The 16,714-nt window shown below is 41.9% G+C and overlaps 1 protein-coding gene across 1 annotated transcript in view; it reads left to right on the top strand.

The window, feature by feature from the left end:
- The first annotated feature begins 15,771 nt into the window (after positions 1–15,771).
- The window catches only part of lmbrd1 (LMBR1 domain containing 1), a 51,553-nt gene continuing 50,610 nt past the window's right edge, over positions 15,772–16,714 (top strand). Inside the window, exon 1 of the mRNA XM_085800306.1 lies at positions 15,772–15,856. Within this exon, the coding sequence (XP_085656432.1) occupies positions 15,791–15,856 (66 nt within the window). The 5' untranslated portion in view covers positions 15,772–15,790. The remainder of the gene's footprint in view (positions 15,857–16,714) is intronic.

The raw sequence follows: 16,714 nt of genomic DNA, 5'->3' as shown, positions 1-16,714 counted from the left end.
TTTTTAGAAGTGTGATGGAAGAAACAAAGAGAAAAATGGTTCAAAAGAGCAACTCTTGATTCAGATGGAGCAGATGGCTGGATTTCTATGTTGAAAACTGTACAAACAGTGGTGGTTACAGTATTCTTTACGACTTTGTAATTTTGTGTTTTCTTCCTCAGTGAAGACTGGGCTACCTTGCAGGTGATTATTGGCTGCGTTTTTCCCAGGTTAACCTTGGGGAATGACATTTTTCTTTTATTAAATTGGTGCTTCTGTTACTGTTTCACATTTTAGAAACTGTCTTTTAAGATGCAATGCTGCCACAGTGACATTAATTCAGCACCAGCTATGAACAAGTATTTATTTCTGCTCAGTCGCAGAATCTATATCACTTCCAGACATCTCTCGAGTTTGCTGTAGATTCATGCCCTCACTATTGATTCTCCTTTTTCCAACAATTAAGGAGAACTTTATATAACCACCTCTGGACTGATAACAGGGTTGTGCACAAAACAGTTGGGTTTGCAAGTTCTTCATTCAACAAAGATATCACCTTTCCATCTGCCATCACATTCTTTGAGGTAAAAAAAAATCTTTAACCTGACATGAAGAGAAGCAATTCTAGCTTTTCTTCGAGGTGGAATCAACAACATAAAAGTAGAAATACTTTTTCTATACAACATATTTGAGGTCAGAACTTTTTCTGTGGATTGTTACTTTAAAAGAATCACTGTTTCAGTTGTCTCTGAAATACGTTTTTCTTCATCTCTATTGTGCTGGAGTGCAAGCAGAAGCGCCTGCACTGGGAAACTTCGAACCAATGTAATTAGAAATAGTTCAGTGCCACTGCCAAGGTTGGGGCAGAAAATGAATGAAAATGGCACAGTGCCTTGTTGTCCAACCAGGCTACAAAATTAACAGCAACTTCACATATGTCACTGCACATGTCCACAAAACTCAAATCACAAAAATCAGGGCATTCAAGGTCGCTGCAACAAGCTTCCTTCTTTCTGATATCCAGTGTGTGCACTTGACAACAATACAGCTCTGATCTTTGGCTATGGTGATAATGAATTTTCTTTCCCACTGACACTAAAAAGTGTTCACCTATTCAAGTTTTAAAAGACATCCATCACTTACTGGTCAAATCTGTTACAGAAATATGCCATGTTCAACAAAAGAATGTGTCGTGAAGCACACTTTCAATAAATTATAATCTAGAGTCTAAAAGTAAAAAGTCAAATTTTCCACTTTCACAAACAGCTTCTGCTATTAGTGGACTACATCAGTAACCACCTGAGATTACAGTTATTGCATCACTTAAACTTATGCACCTTTGCTGCTGCCTGTCACTGTAGAAGATAAAGTGTGTGTTGACATAAAACAGGTGCCAAATGCAATCCCCCAATTACAGTGTCAAAGTAAATGTTCCAAGAACACAAGACTCCCAAAACTGACAGACGGCTCGAAAATAGCCATGAGTTTTTGGGGTTTTGAAAAATACTCAGTATATTTCATACAGCGAATGTATTTTTACAGAAATTAACATCATTAATAAAAGTAATTTATCCAAATAGGGAAATTAAATTGCAATGTAATATAAATCTGTAGTCGCCCCAGGCTCTCATTCACTTGTAAAAGACAAATTTAAGTCTTGATTTTTAAAAGATATTTCTCCAGTAAGTCTAGATAAACACAATTCAATGTACGTCCATATACTTTTGTATGTACTGTATAATGTGGGCTCCATGCCAAACATGTCTGAAAAGGGCTTAAATTGTGTTTTCATGGCTCTTGTTATATTTGATATATTTGACCAATCCAAATCATAAACATAAAATTACAGTCCTCACAACAGGTATTTGGGAGGACATTAGATTTTTGTGATGATGCTGGAATACAGAAAACTGAACTCAACTGCATTTAAAACTCAATGGAAATTCATTTTTGGAGCAGATTTCCAAAAACTTTCTCTCATATTTTTGTATGTCATTTTTATGGTATTGCAGCTTTAGCAGTCAGTTCATACTTCACTGTGGAAAGTCAGATAAACAAGGGGGACAGGGGGATGTGGCAAGCAACAGATGGTCATGCTGATTCTGACCCCAAGACATTATATTTACATGTTTGGCGCCCTCCTGATGTCACACGAAAAACGCTCCAAGACATAATGCCAGAAATGGCCCTTTTGGAGATTTGTTTTACCCAGATTTAGTGAATTTAAGCATCATATGTTTTAGTCAGACAAGCAAAATGCTTTGTAAACATTTAAATGTTGTTTTATATTTTAGAGCCCGGCATTCACTACACCATTTAAATCAGCTAATGGTTTTCTAAAACATAAAAAGCAAAAAAAAAATTTTTTTTAAATACCATAGTTCTCCTTTAACAACATTTACCAGTGTACAGAGATTTCATATTGCAATGACTGTGTTATATGTGTGAATCAACAAAACCAACAAAAAATGACTTCTTCTAGTTCAATGTACATCCAAAATGTATTAATTACAATTACAAAAATGTGAGATTGTTGAAATAATGTATAAATAGATACATTTACCTGGTACCAAGCGGCAAGCCCCTCTGCTCTGGTGATTTGTCAGACAAGACATGCTTGGCTAATGAACCCCTTTAACAAGGGTGAAAAGCACAGGTGAAACAAATTTTATTAACGATGGCCTATTTCCATTACATGTGACGCCAGTGAGTCAGCATGCAGGGAGCTGGATACAGTCGTTATGTTATCAGTTAGATACACCTGTGTCTTACCAGATGACAGAATTAATACTGCAGGAGTAGTTTGTCTTTTTTAAAGGGATAGTTCAACATTTTGGCAAATTTGCCTATTGCCAGTTTAAAGTTTGTGCAAAGCAGCAAGCATACAGATAGAGTTGATTACACATTATATTGTTATTGTCAGTTTTAAAAAAAAATCTCTGCTGTTAATGTATGTTCAGTTGAATCCAAACATATACTGTAAGCATCAGAGTTCATTCAGATTAAGATTTAGAGGATGGTGAAACCAGGGGTCTAGTCCAGTTGTCTTTTTCAATGATTTTTGAATGAAAAGGGTTTTCCATTGAAATATTTCAAACTATGAATAAGTTGTGATGGCGTCTAATGCAAACAGTTCAACTTATTTTGGTCCTGGTATACAACGGCAGTGAGTCAGCATGTGGGTAACTGAACTCCCATGAGATGATTGGCCAATCTATTGTGTTGAACAGCCAACTGAAAGCCATTGGTAAAAGCCATGGTCAACTTTTTGGTGTATTACAGTAACACCGTCTCCCCTCAGATGGTCATTAGGATGCATTACATACAAATACTGTAGGGAAATATGGTGAACACTGACTTAACCTGGACCAGTAAATATTTTCCTTTGTGTGAAATGTTCGGTTTTCCTCTGTTTGTCTCTGAGGCTATGTACTGTTGGTATCTGCATAATAAAGTCAATGCTGTAGTGTAGATATTTTGTTAGATATTCCCATGGGTATTATATACAGCATGCTGTATGTAGATGAGACCATCCACCATCCATTACAAACTGTGTGGTCTTTAACATCTGCCCATCTGTCTCTATCCTCTAGCTGTATTTTTAATGGCTACTTGCCATGTTTTTTTAGTTTTTAGTTTTGCTTTTGTTTTTGCTTTTCTAGACACTTCAGCTACTCTCCAGTTATCAAGACAGTCACCACTCCTGGCAGAGAAAAGCATAGACGATTCTGAGTTGTTTTTCAGATGCTGTGAAAGTGGTCCTTTGATATATGGGACACAGTATATTACAGTATACTGTATTGATCTGACCGGAACTGCTCTCAGTGATAATATTCATGACCTGAATATAGCAACTAAACAAAAATGACTTCCCAATCATACTGTAGCTGCAGAATGAAGCTGGGTTTAAAGTCTTCAAATTCATTGATTTCACGTTTTAGTCAAAATAAAAATAATGTGAACATTTCACAAAGCCACATCCCAGATAAGTGTTCAAGATGACACGCTGAGTATAAGCTGCACACAGCCCATCAGGTTTCAATATGCTGTTACCAACATCACATTGTGCAGCCTTCACTATAGCACCTCTGATAATCATAACATTAGTATTTGATAGTTGAATTGCAAAGAGCTGCAAAACCCTGTTGTGACAACTAAGTATCTCCTCTGAAGATAAAGGCCTAAAAAGGAAATGATTTTCTCATTCATTTTGGTACCTTCAGCTTGTCATTTTTCACAAAGGTAGACATAAAATGTGTGGAGCTGCTGACAAACAATGATAAACAGCACTGATCAGGGTTAGTGCTCCTCTTGCACATGCGCACATTAGCATGCGTGCTCAGTGAGAGACCTGTGAAATATGTTCTTCAACTAAACATGAGACAATTTACTGTCGAGCAACTTTATCCTGCTTCTCCTAATGCAGTGTATGTGCACTGAATCACATAACAAACATGCAGCAAATACAGCCCGCTCCTCTTTCTGCCGTTGTGTACTTGCACATAATGTAGTATAATATTTGTACTGGATAAGCGCATACGCAACCTCAGAAAACACTATTGTCTTGCTTTGAATGATAACATACTTATCGCTCTGTTCTGATCGCATCAAGTCACAATCATTGACGGGCTTCGGAGGCAAAGCACCTGTCCTTTTTACAGGATCATTTGCTAAATTGACATATGGCAAAGCAGTAGACAAAGGCCGCATAGTGTGTGTTACTAATCTGTATGCAGACATAACCACTGATGTGTACCTTTCATGTCCTCATAAAAATCACAAAAGCTATTAAGGAGTCTCATTCATCATTTTTGAGAGCTCACCTGGTAATGAAAGCATCCAGTTCTGTATGGAGACAGAACAAAGAAGGAGAATTAAAAAGATACAATAACATGTCAGTTTGGCCTGCAGCTATACTTCTGTGGGTTATTCCTGAAATATGAGAAGATAATTGATCGGTTCATTCAAGGTTAATGAAAGAAAATCAGTTGGTGGCAACCTCATTGGGGTAGCTGTATGGCACTGGTTCTCTTTGATATTGACTCAAACATTCATTGTTTTGGACCAAATGTTGAACATGCAGTTGCAGGAGGGTAGTTGTGGGGTTTTTTTTTTAATTAAAATGACTGAAAGTCACTCAGGTCATTTGGAAAGAATATGTGCTTCTCAAAAGGTTCTTTAAAAAGTAAACTAAATCTAACTTTATACTACACCAATATAGTGTATGACCTTGTCAGACACTGATGTTCTCTGTTATCATTATACAGTGTTTGCATCAGGATTTGCATATCCAATACATTTGGGCATTTCAATCTCCTGTCTGTACAACAAACATCCCTTGCTTTACATTGCATTCTGCCTGTTCATCTGCAACGCAATCTCATGTAATATTCACACAATATTTTACATAAATGTATCTACAACTGCATAGCCAAATTTAAACCAAAATGAATGTTATGGCCAAGGTTAAAGTCAGACCACTGAACATAAATCCTTCATGATCATTGTCTGGTTTAGTCACATGAGCTGAGCTCCACCAATTTTCTAACCCATTCAGTGGGAGGTCATTTCCATTGGTTATGAAGCATTTTCCTTTTCAAAATCAAAAGGACAAATTTGACGGTGAGCACAAGCGCTTCAGGGCCACAGCTATTGTAGCTGGAACTATTTCTGCAACACCTCTTGTGCTCTTCAGCTGGGCTGGGAAAACTAGTTTGGATGTCAGAAAAAAAAGGAAAGTGGATGAGAAGAGGTTGTGATAGTATAATTCTGCTGTGAGAGTACTATCATCCTCTAGAGATAACACTGAATCGGTAACATGGGTTTGTGATTTGATTACTGGAGCAGCCTCTTCAGCTGCCTTAAGTATCATTGTACAATTAAAAGAAGGGTAAAAATAACAAACATAAAATCAAATGTAAGATATCCAGTCCTCCACTGAGTGACAGACATGGCAATTTCCTACACTTCCCCCAGCTTTTAATAGACTATGGTACATGCTCTCCATTAGGGCACATTGCCAAGCTGCATGATAAAGGCATTTGCAGTTTTCAAAGGTAGCTTGAATTAAGTAGACCTACCTTCTAGTGAATAATGGGTTGTGAATGAAGACATTAGTTTAATTAAAGTGTTTGAAGTCGGGGACATAAAATAAGCTTAGATATATGGTTATTGATTTTAGTTGAGTTGAATTTGAAAGTGTCCAATTAAACAGTGACCAACTAATTAATTGGTATGAATTTTCCTTATTCCAATTAGCAATATAGACAAATTTTCTCCAGTACAATATACAGAACTGTTATTTTCACTTTCAGAAAACTTTAGAGTCTCAATGTCACCATCGACTGTTTTAGTCCACGCCTCGCAAAAGTAATTACTCAAGTAGTAATTCAATTTTGTCTCAATAATTCCAGACATGGTTAAGCATGACTGCACACTCTTAGACTGTTGTAATTTAAGGGACAATATACAGAATAAATGGAGCAGACTTCTGTGACACAGTGCACTTAAAACGGTGCAAAGGAAGGCAGAATGAAAAGACAGCAGTAGATTCTTATGTTAAGATACCATGGGGTCTGTATGCAAATTTATTTCATAAGAACTGAAGAAAATGGTGCCTGGCGTATGGGTGGAAGCTCGCCATGCACAAAGAAACCCTCATGCTGAATGTTACACTTCACAGAGAGTCTGAAAAAGTTTAGATAATCCCATTGCTGCATAACTTCGGATCCCCTCCTGAATGAAACAGAAGCTCATACCCAGCCGCGCCTCTAAAGAATAAACTTTTGTGAGAACTCGAGCGGTATCACAACTGATGCATTTTTATACTTGAAACAAATACATACAGTCATAGAGATCGATGGCCCCTCTAGTCATGGAGTAGAAGAATAGAAAAAGGAAACAGCTTACCATGTGTTTAAAGAAGCGCCATATCCGACAGTAGTGATGTTTGTCATATTGTGGATTTCTTACTGAAGCTGACTGTTCGAAATTATATGACGCATAACAGGTAACAACCCATGGCAGATAGTCACATGGTACAGAGTCAGTGCCCAAACTACTTTATTAGTCCAGTCTCTGCCAATGTTAATCACAGGAAAAGATAAATCTGTGTTTCTGGTGTATGTTTCTGCAGTTGACTCCTTAAAAATACCCACTATTGTATCAACTGAGGAAATAGCTTCAACTCTAATATCAGCAGCTGTGGGCTCGTGTGGGCCTCTGTGGTGTACAGTATAATTGATAGCAAGTATTACCCCAATGATCAGCTCTACACAAGGGAACGCAGCCTACAGATGCACTGCACTGTCATTTTCTGTGGCCTACTTACCTTTTCACCAAGTTTAATGTTCAATGAACCACGCGATCTTTCCACATACTGGATAAGTACTGAAAATGGACCTACTTTTTTTTTTTTTTTTACCAACACTACTATGATCATGTACACTGTGGATTAACTAACCAATGTTTGACAGAAATGCGACTGTAAATGATTAAAAGGCATACAGGGAGACTGAGTGACTAATAGCCTACTCAAAAGCATGACAGGAAATAGCAGAAAGATCATATTGTCATATTTGGTGGGTCTCCTGGGTCCAGTTAGAGTCCAGACTATAGATGCAGTGCTCTTTGTCTCAGGTATCCATTTGGTTAGCCAAAATACTCAACTTGATGTGTCTTGAGCTCTTATTCTAAATCAAGTGACACAGAAATGTCTTTTTCAACTGCACTAACCCTCTCATTTAGTAAAAGTAAAAATATCTTAACTAAAGCTACAGAAAAATGATTAACAAAATGTTTTTATATTATTTTCATTATTATCATCATCAATTAAGTAATCAAGTAGGCTAGGCTAGTAGCCTTGTAGTAGCTAGTGGTTAGCAATATTGTCACAAAGTCCAAGGCTGAGATCTCCAAAGAGGAAACTCTAAAGATGGAGATGTGAGCACCTCCCACTGTTCCTCCCACTTTACAAATAGAGGCCCAGTTGAGGCCTTCCCCCTTTTCCTTTGTCTCCAGACTCTGTGTGTGTGCTGGTGGTGCTCACCTGAGTTTGCCATGCGTGTTTGACTTCATCTCATTGTAAGTAAATCTAAACTTATTTCAATGCATTAAGGTTAAGGTCAATGTCTAAGTTTCAAGTATTTTAACATGCCTAAGTTTAATGAGAATCTTTTGGTTTGATGTGTTAATGGATGATGAACTTAAAAGATTGATTGTAGCCTATTCTAATTTAATAGTATTTCGTCATATTTATCAGGCATGAATTACTTTGTTTCCTTTCTTTCTTTCTTTGTTTAGAACCATGGCACTCGGTGACACCACCCCCTCAATTCAAATGACAAACTAATAAACAGAGATTAAATACAAGCAACTTCTGTGTCCTGGTGGTTTGTGTGGCTCCAGTCTGAACCTTCACAACAAAATTGGTCCTTCGAGCCGGAGACTGAGCCACACTCCACATGTCCACAGTCTAGAGCAACTTAAAATGGCTGATTCAGCTGATTCAACGGCTGTTGGCATTAACCCGGTCGATGGGCTGATCACTGATGAAGCGCAGGCTTCTCCTGAATTCACGGATGAACACCAAGGTGGACAAGACATAACCCAGCCTAACATGGATAAGGCTCCCCCTGTAATGTCTCAAACATCACCTCGGCCATCCTCATCCACTCAACACATAGAGCCTGCCCTTCCACCTGAACCATCAATTCCCCCTTTGCCATCAGCATCCTACACAATCCCTGAGAACCCACTCACAGAGCCCAGCGGCCAAGAGAGACCCAGGAGGCATAGACGCCCCCCTGACTATTACGGAGTCCATGTACTGCCACAACAAACATCTATAAAGTCCCATGGCCCACGCAGTGGTGCTTATAGTAAGACTGGCTCCAAGTCAGTTTCCAGTCTCCCCTCAGCCTCTCGAATTAGTAGGTTTTCCAGAGGCAGCAGTACTTCGGTCTTAAGTGATCTCCAAGCCAGCCTCCTTGAGGAAAAGAAGAGGAGAGATGAGCTGGAGGAGTTGAAAAGACAACAGAGGGAGGATGAGGAGCTTGATACAGAATGTGCATTGATAGACAAGGAGGCCAGAGATGCTCAGCAAAGACAACAGGAAGCCCAACAGAAGAGAGAGAAAATTGTCAGAAAGGTTGCAACAAATCGACGCATCCGCATTAAGGAGCAAGAGCTTGAGGCAGCCCAGCTTGTTTCAAGTTTTATTAGAGAAAACCTCCTAGATGATCACCCTGCTCCAGCTTCTGCACCAACATCATCATCTCTTCATGACCATGTAGCTTCCACTTCCTTTTATGATCTCCCTCCCTCCAGAATATTTACTCCTGCCCCTGTAAACATGAGATATGCCGAGTCTCAAGCTGGTTCAACACCCCCACTATCACAAATTGGCTATTCCATTGCCCCTCAGATTCATCCTATGCTTCAGCCCTCGCAGCAAATCCTACCCCCTGTCCAGGTTCCCACATCTACTGTCCAGTCATATATCCCCCCTCTGCCTGCTGACGCCATACTACCGTCCCTCTCTACCCACCATGTACCTGTAACTTTAGGCATAGTCCAAGCCCCTATTCAAATCCCATCTAGGCATGCACCTGTAGCTTTAAGCTCAGTCCAAGCCCCCAATCAATCTGCATCCATGCTTGGCCCTGTGCAGCCCACCTTCGCAGGGAGTTTACCACCTATGCAGATATCATCTCTGCCTCCACGTTCTGTGCACTCGCAACCCCCCAATGTTATGGATCTGGTCCTGGCCTCAGCCTATGGGATACCAAAGCCCTCACTCCCTGTGTTCAAGAGTGGTAGAGAAAGTGATTTTGCTCTGTTAAAAATGGCCTTAGATAACCTCCTTGACAACCACACCCATCTTACTGAGCAATTCAAATACCAGGTCCTCTTAGAACATCTTAAACACCCAGGAGCCCACAAATTGGCCAGATCTTGCATGCATGATATGAGACCATATTCTACTGCCCTTCAAGCGCTGCAGGAGAAGTATGGTCAACCAAGGCTGTTAGTTCAGAGTGAGATTGGTTCAATATTGAATTCTCCTGTTATTCGTATTGGTGATGTTGAGGCCTTTGATGATTTCTCTCTCTCTATCCATGCTCTGGTGGGAATGTTGCTGACACTGGAGGGCCCTACAGGATCCGAATTAAGATGTGGCTCCCATGTGGATAAACTCCTCAGTAAACTCCCTGTACAGTACAGAGATGGATTCATTGAGCACTGTATTAACCGAGGCATTCTCACTGGACAGGCAACCAGAACTTATTCCCTCCTTGACCTCTCAACCTGGCTACAGTTGAAATCAAGGGCCAAACGCATATCAGAGAGAGCTGTGGAGTTTCACAAACAAGAAAAACAGCAGACTGGAAAGCGTCAGCCCTCCAGACCAGTCTCCTCTGTCTACTTGTTGTCAACATCTGATGAGAATGGCACATCGAGAGCACACTCCAAGGAGAAGGTAACTGCCAATTCTATTATTAAACCTAAACCATACTGTCCCTACTGTAACATTCGAGACCACTTCCTTGGCTCATGTGCAGAGTTTAAGAAACTCACAATGACCGACATTGAGAAATGGATCAGTGAGAAAGGGAGATGCACTAAATGTGGGAGAACACACAAAACGGATAAATGCACCTTGAAGAGGCCATGTAATGTATGTAAAGAGATTCACTTAACCATTCTCCATGATCTCCATATATCTATCTAAATCGGCCACAGTGATGTTTGCATCATCTTCCCCTCTGAGCTCCTCTATGTTGACCAACCTAATCGCTCTTGTAAAGTAATGCTGAAGGTTGTGAATGTACTCATACACAACGGGGATAAAACCCTTAAAACGCACGCAGTTCTTGATGATGGTGCAGATAGGTCCATTCTGCTCCCCCAAGCTGTCCAACATTTGGGCCTCGCCACTCAGCCTGAAACTCTCTCCCTATGCACAGTAAGACATGATATAGTGCAATTGGATGGGGCATCTGTGTCCTTTGAAATTTCCCCTCTTAAACCAGCCGAATGAAAGACATGTTATTAATCAAGCTTTCACGGCAGAGAACCTTGGGCTATCTCAACAACACACATACCCCTGAAGCAGCTACAAGAGCAATATCACCATCTCGATGGTATCCCATTACAGCCCATTGACCATGCATGTCCCCTGGTTCTCATTGGCTCAGACTATGCCCATCTAATCACGGCCACAGAGGAGATACGGATGGGGCCCCCTGGTGGTCCACTGGCAGTGCACACCCGGCTTGGATGGGCTCTCCAAGGGCCAGCTAATGTAATACAAACCCAGCCAAATGTTTCCTTTGCTCTTACCTGCTTCAAAAGTGAACTACTCAGGAATGTGGAAAGGTTGTGGCAGATTGACACCTTGCCCTATGTGAATGAGAAGACAGCCACGAGATCAAAACAGGATAAATTGGCCCTTGATCTTCTCAACTCTAAGACGGTGAGAGTAAACATAGATGGTGTAATGCGCTATGCCACTCCATTGCTTAGAGCCCCTACTATGCCTGTCCTTAGAGCTCCAAAGGAAGCTGTCCTGCCCCGTCTCTGCGCCACAGAAAGACGCCTGTCCAAGGATCCCAAACTGTCTGAGAAATACCAAGAGGAACTGGATAAGCTGGTGCAGTCTGGCTATGTTTGTCAAATCCCCAGTGAACAGATAAACCAACCTAAAGAGATCTGGTATTTCCCACATCACATTGTTGAACACAACAACAAACACAGGGTTGTATTTGACTGCTCCTTTGAGTATATGGGACAAACTTTGAACAGATGTCTTCTGCCTGGTCCAACACTCGGCCCCTCTCTGCTGGGAGTTCTCCTCAGATTTCGCCTACATCCCATCGCAATCTGTGGAGATATTAAAGGTATGTTCCACCAGGTGCGCCTTTTGAATGAAGACAAGTCTTTATTGCGTTTCATATGGAGAGGGATGCAGCTGGATCAGGAGCCAAGTGTGTATGAATGGCAAGTGTTGCCCTTTGGAACAACCTGTAGTCCATGCTGCGCCATCTACGCTGTCAACAGACATGTCCAAGATCACTGTGATGGAAATGAGGAGGTTCTCCACTCTGTCCAACAATGTTTTTATGTTGATAACTGCCTCCAAAGTTTCCCATCCTCTCACCAAGCCAAGTCGCTCATTGAAAAGATGCGCCCTCTGCTGGCAACTGGTGGCTTTGACATCAGACAATGGGCTAGTAATGATCCAGCTGTCATACACCATCTTCCACCAGATGCAAAGTCCAAAACAAGTGAGTTGTGGCTCTCAGGAGATGGAGACCCCAAAGAACTGACATTAGGTCTCCAATGGAACTGCCTGACAGACATGCTGAGCTACAAAACTAAATCAATCACCTACCATCAACCTACAATGAGGAATATATACAGAGTGCTGGCAAGTCAATATGATCCTCTGGGCTATCTGACTCCCTTCATAACCCGAGCAAAGATCCTGGTTCAAGACCTATGGAAACAGGAAAGAGGATGGGATAACATCATCAAAACAGAAAGCCTGTTGAAGCAATGGCAAGCATGGGAGCTGGAACTGAATAATCTCCCTGACATTCACTTCCCCCGCTGTTATCTACCCACCTGCATCAACTCGGTCACATCAGATTCCCAAATGCATGTGTTCTGCGACGCTTCAGAGCGCGTCTATGGCGCAGTCGCCTACCTTCGGGTTGAGGACAATGTTGAGAACATTCATGTCAGCTTCATCATGGCCAGGTCTCGCATAGCCCCTAAACGCCAGCTTTCCATCCCTCGTCTTGAACTGTGTGCAGCTCTAGCAGGTGCCCAGCTGGCTCATCTTCTCAGTGCTGAGCTCACTATTCCCCAACAGTCTGTGACACTCTGGACTGATTCAACAACAGTCTTGTCCTGGTTGACCTCTGACTCCTGCCGTTACAAGGTGTTTGTTGGAACCAGAATAGCTGAGATTCAGACCCTGACTGACACCAGAAGCTGGAGGTATGTTGACTCAAAGAATAACCCAGCTGATGATGTAACACGGGGTAAAACCCTCCTGGAGCTCTCTCAGCAACACAGATGGAGTCAAGGCCCCCCATTCCTCCTCTTAACTGCTGACCGCTGGCCAACCAGTCCACTTGTACCAGCTGAACCAGAACCAGTTGAGGAAATAAGGAAGTCAATGTTCTGTGGAACAATGATGTCAACTGGCATAAACCTTCCTGATTTTAAGAAGTACGGCAGCTGGGATGACTTAATAGAGGAAACAAAGACTATGCTCTATGGGGCGGCGGATCACAGTTCAAACATAGCCCAAATGTACATTGACTCAGAGAAGCACCTTCTGCAAAGAGCTCAATCAGAGTGTTTCCCCGAGGAGATAAACGCCCTTAAAGGTGAGAAATCTATTCCAAGGAATAGCAAACTACTCCCCCTGTCTCCTGAATATGACCGTGAACTCGGCTTAATCCGAGTGGGAGGCCGACTCCGAAGAGCAGAAACCCTTGACCACGACACCATTCACCCAATTGTCTTAGATCCCAGACATTATGTCACAAGACTCATTATTAAGCATTATGATGAAAAACTACTGCACCCAGGCCCTGAGCGCGTCCTGGGAGAAATGAGACGGAGGTACTGGATTCTGCGTGGTCGTCAAGCCATTCGCCAGCATCAACATCAATGTCAAGACTGTCAGAAATGGAGAGCCAAACCAGTTATCCCCAAAATGGCCGATCTTCCTCCAGCCCGCCTTCGATTGTCAAAGCCCCCATTCTGGTCCACAGGCATGGACTGTTTTGGGCCTTTCACAGTAAAAATCGGCCGCCGCACAGAAAAAAGGTGGGGCACACTCTTTAAATGTTTAACAACACGCTGTGTACATCTTGAGCTACTTAACAGTATGGATGCAGATACATTTCTGATGGCCTTCAGAAGATTTGTCTCACGTAGGGGAAAACCCTTTGAACTCCTCTCTGATTGTGGAACAAATTTCAGAGCAGGAGAGACGGAGCTAAGAAATGCTTTCCAGGCTATGGCGTCGGATTTGAAGCAGAAATTAGCCCACACACAGGTGAGATTCCAATTCAATCCTCCATCTGCCCCACATTTTGGTGGGAGCTGGGAACGTGAAATAAGATCAGTTAAAACAGCCCTCTACGTTGCATTGGGGAAGCAAACAACAACAGACACAGTCCTGCACACAGTACTGGTTGAAGTTGAAGGCATCCTTAATTCAAAGCCCCTTGGATACGTCTCCTCTGACCTTGCCGATCCAGATCCAGTAACACCAAATATGTTGCTCATGGGGCGGCTTGACTCCTCTCTTCCTCAGGCAATCTACTGCTCAAGTGAACTCCTTGGCCGAAGGACATGGCGTCACAGCCAGATCTTGGCAGATCGTTTCTGGACAACATTCATTCACTATTATCTTCCCACATTACAGACGAGACAAAAATGGAAGTCGGACAAGGACAACCTGGATTTAGGTCAGGTCGTACTGATTGTTGACCCCCAGTACCCTCGAGCCTCATGGCCCGTAGGACGAATAACTGAAGTGTACCCTGGACAGGATGGTAAGGTCCGCAGTGCCAGGGTCAGGATGCAGGGAAGAGAATACGTACGACCAGTTGCTAGATTGATCCCACTTCCTGGGATCACAGACTGAAGAAAATGTACGTATTTGCTGCACAAATACGGGGGCGGCTGTCACAAAGTCCAAGGCTGAGATCTCCAAAGAGGAAACTCTAAAGATGGAGATGTGAGCACCTCCCACTGTTCCTCCCACTTTACAAATAGAGGCCCAGTTGAGGCCTTCCCCCTTTTCCTTTGTCTCCAGACTCTGTGTGTGTGCTGGTGGTGCTCACCTGAGTTTGCCATGCGTGTTTGACTTCATCTCATTGTAAGTAAATCTAAACTTATTTCAATGCATTAAGGTTAAGGTCAATGTCTAAGTTTCAAGTATTTTAACATGCCTAAGTTTAATGAGAATCTTTTGGTTTGATGTGTTAATGGATGATGAACTTAAAAGATTGATTGTAGCCTATTCTAATTTAATAGTATTTCGTCATATTTATCAGGCATGAATTACTTTGTTTCCTTTCTTTCTTTCTTTGTTTAGAACCATGGCACTCGGTGACACCACCCCCTCAATTCAAATGACAAACTAATAAACAGAGATTAAATACAAGCAACTTCTGTGTCCTGGTGGTTTGTGTGGCTCCAGTCTGAACCTTCACAACAAATATGAACATGTAAAAACAACTTTACTGTATTAGTTATGATGCAGCAATAAGGTTATATAGGTACGGCCCTAGGATTTTGGTGGCCCTAAACAAGATTTTGTTTGTGGCCCCCAACAAATCACACACACTGCTTACTTACAGCTGAATGAACGGACACACACACATGCTTATGTGTTAAATGAATTGAATTGAACCGTGGTTGGGACCTTTCTGATCATGTGCCCCTCTTATTAATAGCTAATCAGAAAAAAACTAAAGGGCATTCACTTATCTAGTAGTTTAGTGCTACTTAGGACAACTAAATACTTTTCCCACTACTGAAGGGCTCTGCTGCTTCTGGGAGACAGGTTTAATAAACGTGACAATGATAGTGTTGCATTGCTGCCCCGTAAACCCGTTAAACTCGGTAAAAACCCATAGGTAAAACCCCTGCAGTTGTCAGCACACATTTGGACATATGATCAGTCATGCAGACTTTCTGCGGAGACGTCACCGCTGCTGCTCGCGCTCCACCGCGCTGACGTCACCAGAAGCACGTGGTTTTGTTATTGCAGGAAGTGAAGATGGCGGCCCAGTCGTTCCTCTCCGAGTCTGTGCTTGGGTGGTCTATTTTCACCTTTATACTACTGGTAAGCAAGTACAAAGTCGTCACGTCGCTCCGTTAGGCAGCGGAGCGCCAGACTGTTGCTCTGGGATGTTTTGAGCTGTCTTGGTTCAGGAGTTATCCGACGCGACATGGCTGCGGTGTATTAACGTCAACATTGGCTTTGGGCTGGCGTTAGCTAACATTAGCCCTGACACACTTAACCAGCTGTTGTTTTGTAGGAAGCTCTAATGTTGTATTAAGTGTAGTTTTATATTATATAGTATTAATACTAGTGTGAAAAAAGCGGCGTCCAGAACAGAGGGCTGGTATTGCCTCATTATCATTATTCTTTTGTTTATAAATTAACATTTATGGTTTGATATATCCTGGTGACACCATCATTAAATTGCGTAGCTCGGTATCAGCGCTTTTAAAATGCTCGTCAAAATGATGGTCTCCGGAAATGAATTAGTTTGTGCTGTTGATTAAAATGGATGGGCGCTTTTCATCACAGTTATTGTAAACAAAAAGATATCATCATGAAACCTTCATTTAATACTGACTGTAGGAGGTACTTTTTTCTCCCACGTGAAGCTGTGACTTCAGTGCTACTTACATTAATGCTTTGGAGTTGGTCAGCTAGGTAATCTGCTGCTCAAATTAGCACTCATTATCTGAGCTGCCATTTAGAGTCACGTAGCTGAATCAGAAGAGCGCCTGAGTGCCAGTAAACTGCTCTGTTTTTCTGCTCACCACGAGCAGCCCCTTTTATTTGAACAGACCTTTCAATGGATCTTATTTGGATGCCAAGCTCGCGTCATTACCTGGCAAAACAAGCAGCCAGAAGCTTAAAGCCGGGGGCCTTTAATTGATCCTGTCTGTGAATGGCAGCCCCTGATCT

Source organism: Trachurus japonicus, chromosome 15 (assembly GCF_045865225.1).
Source record: "Trachurus japonicus isolate A0001 chromosome 15, Traja_1.0".
NCBI classification, from domain to species: Eukaryota; Metazoa; Chordata; class Actinopteri; order Carangiformes; family Carangidae; genus Trachurus; species Trachurus japonicus.
This window is presented reverse-complemented; position numbering and strand designations above follow the sequence as displayed.